The sequence below is a fragment of the Octopus bimaculoides genome, chromosome 26 (genome assembly GCF_001194135.2).
Source record: "Octopus bimaculoides isolate UCB-OBI-ISO-001 chromosome 26, ASM119413v2, whole genome shotgun sequence".
Classification (NCBI taxonomy): domain Eukaryota; kingdom Metazoa; phylum Mollusca; class Cephalopoda; order Octopoda; family Octopodidae; genus Octopus; species Octopus bimaculoides.
In genome coordinates this window covers 2,799,011-2,806,728 of record NC_069006.1, presented here as the reverse complement: position 1 = coordinate 2,806,728, position 7,718 = coordinate 2,799,011, and the positions used below count along the sequence as shown (strand labels likewise).

The window sequence follows — 7,718 nt, the reverse complement described above, 5'->3', positions numbered from 1 at the left end:
TATATATATATATATATATATATATATATTGAGAGAGAGAGAGTTATAGATACATAAAATGTAGATACATAAATATACTTCACACACACACATATTCACACACACACACAACACAACACAAAAGCATACAAATACTATACATACTATTCGAAGGAATGAATTTTCAATTTTAATCTCAGCCCTAACTGTAAAACCGGTTCAATCGGGTTCTTTGAATTCGCATGACAACGTATGTCACGTTACTTCCGCCCAAGGATTATATCATAGGCACATGAGTCAGTCAGCATTCAGCCACTCACATAATACAACAGCTAGGAAGTTACATCAGTCGAACATATCACATGCTCTACTTATTTACGTACAGGTGAACCAATAAAAAAATTAAAAAAACATATCTCACAGATCTTTGTATAAAACTGTTTGAATAAAACGATGCAGAGAGATAGATCGAGATGAACAGCGGTGCCAGCAAGATTGGAGCCACCCGCCACGAATCAAATGACTCCCTAGCCTGGATGAGAGAGCCATTTCAGGAGGACGTGTGACGTTGGGTGGGCACCGCATTCAGCGGACTTGTAGCCCCCAGGTTTTTATCTGTGGATAATTATCTCAAGGATAATGTTTGCCAGAACAACCCTCAAACGATTAGTGAATTGAAGGCAGCAATCACAGCTGAAATCAAGGAAATCCCTAAAGAGAGATGTGTTCGAGTAATTGATAATCTTTGGGGCCGTCTGCCATTTGGTGCATATTTTGAAAAGAACATGACTTTTATGCAAAGAAAATGATCGTACACAGACCGAAGTTTAAGTCCAGCAAATTGTAGGATTTAATAACATTTTTATGGGTTCTTTTTCTTTTTTTTTGGGGGGGGGGGTCACCCTGTACTTCAGTACTATATATACATATCTGTAATAATCACACATTCAACAATATTATCACAACGCAAGGCGGCGAGATGGCAGAATCGTTAGCACGCCGGGCGAAATGCTTAGCGGTATTTCGTCTGCCACTGCGTTCTGAGTTCAAATTCCGCCAAGGTCGACTTTGCCTTTCATCCTTTCGGGGTCGATAAATTAAGTACCAGTTGCGCACTGGGGTCGATCTAATCGACTTAATCCGTTTATCTGTCCTTGTTTGTCCCCTCTGTGTGTAGCCCCTTGTGGGCAGTAAAGAAATAGGTATTTCGTCTGTCTTTGTGTTCTGTGCCTAGAGTGGAAAAGAATATCATCACAAGGCAAGGCGGCGAGCAAGCAGAATCGTTAGAAGGCCGGACTAAATTCTAGGCGGCATTTCGTCCGCCTTTATGTTCTGAATTCAAACTCTATCGTATATATATATATATATATATATATATGTGTGTGTGTGTGTGTGTATTTCTTTCAATTTCTGCATAACCAAATCCACTCGCAAGGCTATAGTTGAAGACGCTTGCCCAAGGTACCACGCAGTAGGACAGAACCTGGAACGATGTAGTTTAGGAGCAAATTTCTTACCACACACCCGCGCTTGCACCTATACTGTCACATTTCTGTGTTGTTTCACACCATACGTCTATCAGAGATTTTATCTCAGGATAAATACGGCAGTGAATTTGATTTTCAATGATGATTCTGCATTACGCATATTGTTTTGTTAAACGAATACTGGTTCTTTCGCACATAACGAATGTAGCAACGGATCTTTTTGTTCAATTAGCTGTGAACAGATACCAGGAAATTGCAAAATTATCGCAGCTCCAAGTAGTTAGGAAATTGAAGTGTATTTTATCTTCTTTTCAGAATTATGACGGTGGAATGCCAAATAGAGAGAGAGGAGGAGGAGGAGAGGAGTAGTGGGAGAGAGGATGAGAAGGGTGGTGGAAGATAGGGAGAGAGAGAGAAGAGGAGGAGGAGAGGGGTGGTAGAAGATATGGAGAGAAGAGGAGGAGGAGAAAAACGGTGGAAGATAGGGAGAGAGAGACACACAGAGAGGAGGAGAGGGGCGGTGGAAGATAGGGAGAGAGAGCGAGAGAGAGAATGGGGGAGAAAAAGGAACGAATGTATCTAACAAACTAATATTGCTTTGAAATTTTGGTACAATGCCAGAAATTTTGGGGAAGGGAACCAATCGATTACATCGACGCCCCCCCCCTCGCCCCAGCCCAGTTCTCGACTACTACTTATTCTATGTAAAGTTCTCCCGGCTCTAAGTAGTTATCAAATTGAAGTAGATTTTACTTCTATTTAAGAATTATGACGGTAGAATGCCAAGCACAGAGAGAAAAGGAGAAAGAGAGAGAGAGAGAGAGATAGAAGGGCAAAGTCGACTTCGGCGGAACTCAGAGTATAAACACAAGTATTTTACTATTTTGCTCGGAGTGCTAACGATTCTGTCAACTGTTGCCTTCTCAATATCCAGTGTTATGTATTTCAGAGTCAAAGGTTGTTGACTATGACTGTGAGTCCATTACATGCAGTATATTCTTTTCTACTCTAGACACAAGGCTTGAAATTTTTGGTGAGGGGCCCAGTCGATTAGATCGACCCCAGTGTGCAACTGGTACTTAATTTATCGATCCCGAAAGGATGAAAGTTAAAGTCGACCTCGGCGGAATTTGAATTACATGCAGTATATTGTCTAACGATTTTCTGATTATGAAACGAATACGAAATTCGTGAGAAATGATTTAATATTTTAACATACGTTTTAATATCACATATTTCTTTACTCTCCGCAAATGTTTCGATATTTTCCACCAAATTATCAGCACATGTGTGTATCATTGTGTTCATCTGCAACAAATTATGAACGGTATAAGAACAAAACCCGATCTACAAGAAATATTTGTAGTCACCAATATCTTCGGTGTCACTTATTTCACCCTTTGCCTCTCCAAAACATTTCATAAACGTTCATGCTTTTTTTTTTTTTTTTTTCAGAATTTTATTTAGTCCCTGTTTCATGCGTTCTGAATAATATAGTTTTCCCTTCACAAGACAAGAGTTACTTTGGTAGTTAAAAGAAAATTGGGAATTTGTATCATGTATAATCCTTTCTACTACATGCACAAGGCCTGAAATTTTGAGGGAGAGGACTAGTCGATTACATCGACCTCAGTGCTTACTTCATCGATCTCGAAAGGATGAAAAGCAAAGTCGGCATCGGCGGAATTTTAACTCAGAACGTAATGACGGGACGAAATGCCGCTAAGCATTTTACCCGGCGTGCTAATTATTCTTTATCTTCATACAGACGTAATATACTGGAAATAAAAATGAGACAGGACGATTTGTTCGATTGTCTCGAACGCACATACAAATCTTTTATAGAGCACCGTTTTCAAACCAGTGCAGTGGTTCGATGAGGCACTTTGTTCTACCAGCTCGCTGCATTGGTGTATCATATATAATGCATGGATGGCAGAGAAATATGTCCTGTGCCTCATATGCGACGTAGGACAAGCAAAAGGTTAAATTACGCCAGCCTCTCACTCAATGTTGCGCTGACCTCTCTGAATATTTATATATTCCGAGTCACGCAAATGAAGAGAATTCAAATCTTATTTTTGTTATCTCATTGCTATAGCATCTCTCCTTCTACTATATTGATTTCTGCTGCTCGAAGTTCGCTGGAAGATTAGGGTAATTCGTTAACGTGGCGGGACTCAAGCCTCCACCTTTTTAAAATTTGAATTAACCAATAAACACGATAGGGTGTCTTATCGAACCCCTGCATTGGTTCGCAATTGTTCCATAAAAAAATTTCTAAGTGCGTTCGAGACAATCCAGCAAATTGTCCTGTTTCATTATTATTTTCAGTAAATTACGTCTGTATGAAGAATAATTGAGACCTATATTTAATAATTTGAACTAATTTGTACAAATGGAATCCTTTCTGTATTTAGCTCTATAAAGGGCGTTGTGTCACTTGTAAAAGCTAATTAAGAAAGTCATCGTATTGAGAGTCATCGTATTGAGAGTCATCGTATTGAGAGTCCATCAATGGTAAGAACATTGGAGTCCACATTAGAATCCACAATGGAATCCAATTCCATCCGACATTCATATGTCTATCCTTCTCTTCCTGTCACAAATATTGCTCAAACACCTTAAATAGGCCCAAAACTAATCATTACACTCAGAACTAAGCGCGCCTAGTGAGTTTTTCTACTTCCTTTTACAGAAAGTCACCGTACTGAAATTTCCTACCGGTTTATGTTTTCCCAAAATTTACGGACGATGGTGCTTTGAAGGTCAAATCAAAGTATTATAGAAAGAACATTGAGGTTTGAAACATAGAGGTTAATATTTAACTTGCCGTTTAGTCTCGATCGGCTCTGGTATAACAGGCTTATGATCACAAAAGCTGCACTCATGACAATATTGTCTTTTTATCCATGCAGGATCAATGTAGCTCTACGTTATTCAATGTGTCCTATCATTTCAAGTTAACAGGGTGTGATTCTAAGTTAGATGTTGCTGTTATTTCTAGCAAGAAAGTGAACGATTAGAAATGCAGCATAATTCAAGACGTTCTTATTCATTAGATCACTGATGCATCTAAAGGAATAATAGACTTGAGGAAAATTTGTGAACAACTCTAACACAATGTTGTAACTAAGAGAAAGTTGGTGAATTGGCAGAATCGTTAGCACATCAGGCAAAATACTTGGCTGCATTTCGTCCGTCTTTACGTTGTGAGTTCAAATTGCCCCGCGGTTGACTTTAACTTTTAATCTCGCGGGGTCATAAAACAAGTAGCATTTGAACACTGGGATCGATGTAATTGACTTAATCCTTCCCTCGAAAAGGCTGGCCTTGTGGCAAACTTTGAAACCATTATTATAATTAATAGTCCCGATGTGCTATGATAACTCAGACCTTTTTTTTGTTATCTCATTATTACAGTTTCTTTCTCACCGCCCAACTCTCTCTCTCTCTCTGTCTCTCTGCATCTATCTATCTATCTATCTATCTATATACCTATCTATCTATCTATCTATCTATCTCTTTTGATATGTGTGTGTGTGTGTGTGTGTGTGTGTGTGTGTGTGTGTGTGTGTGTGTTTGTATTTCTTAGTATTTGTTTTTGTGTCTAACCGCTGCTTATCATCCAGTGTTAGTTTTTTTTTCCTTTTACATCTCCCGTAACCTAGCAGCTCGGCAAAAAAAGACCGATAGAAAACGTATCGGACTGGGTCCAATCTGTTCGACTAAAACGCTTCTAGCCGTGGATCAGCATGGCCGCAGTCCAATGACTGAAACAAGTAAAAGGTAAAAGATAGGCCAAACTTAAGTCTATAAACGTAAAAAAAAAAAACCCCATACTTAATGATTTATCACTGTTCTGCAATACATCAGAAACATCTAGAAATACATACTTACCCCTCTCATTTGATGGGAGGTATAAGAAGGAGCCAAAACCGTGCGCAGATATTTCCAGTGATCGTCTCTGGCCTCTGTAATTGCCTGTTTAATAATTTTATCTCCAACGAAAGGCTGACGAAGGGAAAGAAAAGATTTAGATTAAATTTTAAGAAAATCTAGTGGTTGGTACATTCGTTATTATTGCTGTCATGCGCCAGTTTTGCTGGGATTGAGTTGCACCATAATCAGAGCTATATCGTCACGACACTCCAGTATTTTGTTGTTGTTTTGTTCGTTTAATTTCCCGATACAGCACAGTGTATCTAGGATAACAGTTTATGGAAGTTGTGTGGCCTAGTGGTTATCGTAATGATCATGGTTAGGATCATCGGACCTGGTAGTGAGTTGTGTTCTTGAGCCAAGCCTTTCATCTCACGATGTTCTGCGATCACATCGATATCTGACGTGTGGCAGATATCATTATTTCATGTGCACATGTACAGAGTTAGTCCACATAACAAATGTGAGGAGCATAGGGCTAGCTTCTTGGTTTCTCTGGCGTATATATTCTACCCAGACCCTTAGACAGGACGATAGTCCGTCGCAGGATAACTCATTTCTACCAGCTGAGTGGACTCGAGCAACGTGATGTGAAGTGTCTTGCTCAAGAACTCAACGCATCGTTCGGGTCAGGAATCGAAACCACTAGCTCACGATCATGAGTTTATTATCCTACTCATTAAGCCATGCACCTCCACTGCACATGTACAGACAACGTCGAATTGATGGAGGGATTGAGCTAAACTAAAAAGCGTAGCACAAATATTTAATCATTATTAACAAAAATCATCTGTACGAGCTGTTCAGCAAGAAGTTGCGGAACCCCCAGCTGTCGTCTAGGGTTGGAGGGACCCCCAATGCTGGACTACTTTTGTCTTTTCAAGATAATGTCAAGTGATATGAGAGTGATTTGACTACTATTTCTAGAAGGGTCGGTGAGTACAGTGAGGTGTTCTTCGAGGGCATGTATGGCTTTAGCTGTTGTTATTTAGCTCATGGTCAGACTTGACCAACTAAGCAGAATTATGATCAGAGATTCCTGTCATAATATCTCAGTCTTTATTCAATACACTCCATATTAGGCTCTTTCTCATTTCTAAGAGTGTAAGGTGTGATAACGAGAGGAATTTGGTTACTAATTCACACACATCAAACGACCACATAAATGGTATTAGTAACTTTATCTGGTGTTCTGGTTAGCCCTAGGTGTTCCTGGATGAATAAAAAAGCTAAGTCAAACAAGGTAGGGTTTTGGTGTGAAATAGTTACCTTATCTCCCTCACACCATACACATTTTAAAGAGGAAAGAGGCTTTGTGTAATATAGTGTAGGTTATATTATATTTGAATAAGACAAATTTAGTCACAGCAGGCGCGGCTGTTTTTATTATAGTTATGTTCGTTCAAAGATGACCAAAAAAACGTCAATAAGAAATAGCAACTACATCTCGCTCAAACCACAACCCACAATTTTAAAGAAAATACGCATTCGATAATATAATTGTAAATACATGACGATTCAAGAATGAAGACCGATAGAATACGCAGACTTCAAAAATAAGTACTGGGTGGGAGTGGTGGGGGGGGGGGCTCAATCTGTTCTACTAAATCCCTTCAAGACAGTGCTCCATTATGGCTGCATCCCGGTGATTGAAACAAGTAAAAGAAAAAAGAAGATAAAAGATTATAATTACTTACAGTTCGGTTGGTAAAGTTTGAAAATCTTTTGACTAAAACTTCTTGGATTATTTCTGGATCAGATACGACTAAATTTGGGTTTGCTCCTAAAAATACACTGCGAAAGAAATTGCAAAAATAATAAACACCGTATTTTAACGTGTATAAGGGACCTTCGTGTATAAGAAACCCCCTAATTTTTTGTCCTTAAAATTTGGAAAAAAGGTTTTGTAAGGGATTATAATACTATGCATGTGTAGGAAACTCCCATATTTTTTCACCTAATTTTTGACAAAAAGGGGTTCCTTATACGGTAAATGTTTCTTTTCGTTCGGTTTCCTTGTATGTCTCTACTGTCCTGTTTTTGTTCCCGAGTGTGAGCCTCCATAAGTACCAAATTTTACTTTGGTACTTATGAGAGAAACTGTCTTCAAAGACTCATATTGTCGTTCAATGCTCGAAATGAGGAGAAGATAGACAGCCGACAACTGATGAAGGGTTGTTCTTTATGTTAATTGTTCTGTTTTCCATTTGTTTCTCTCGTTGTTTGCGTATCGAACTCTTTTGTTTTCGTATTTCATGTTATTTACTGTTGGTGACGTCCTGTACCCATATATATATATATATATATATA

At 38.8% G+C, this 7,718-nt stretch overlaps 1 protein-coding gene across 1 annotated transcript in view; it reads right to left on the bottom strand.

Annotated features, from left to right (window-relative positions):
- Positions 1–7,718, bottom strand: part of LOC106868831 (cytochrome P450 3A7) — a 388,137-nt gene that overhangs the window by 18,528 nt on the left and 361,891 nt on the right. Inside the window, exons 8-10 of the mRNA XM_052976879.1 lie at positions 7,106–7,202; positions 5,367–5,480; positions 2,686–2,774 (exon numbers count right to left, since the gene is read on the bottom strand). Coding sequence (XP_052832839.1) covers positions 2,686–2,774; positions 5,367–5,480; positions 7,106–7,202 — 300 coding nt within the window. The remainder of the gene's footprint in view (positions 1–2,685; positions 2,775–5,366; positions 5,481–7,105; positions 7,203–7,718) is intronic.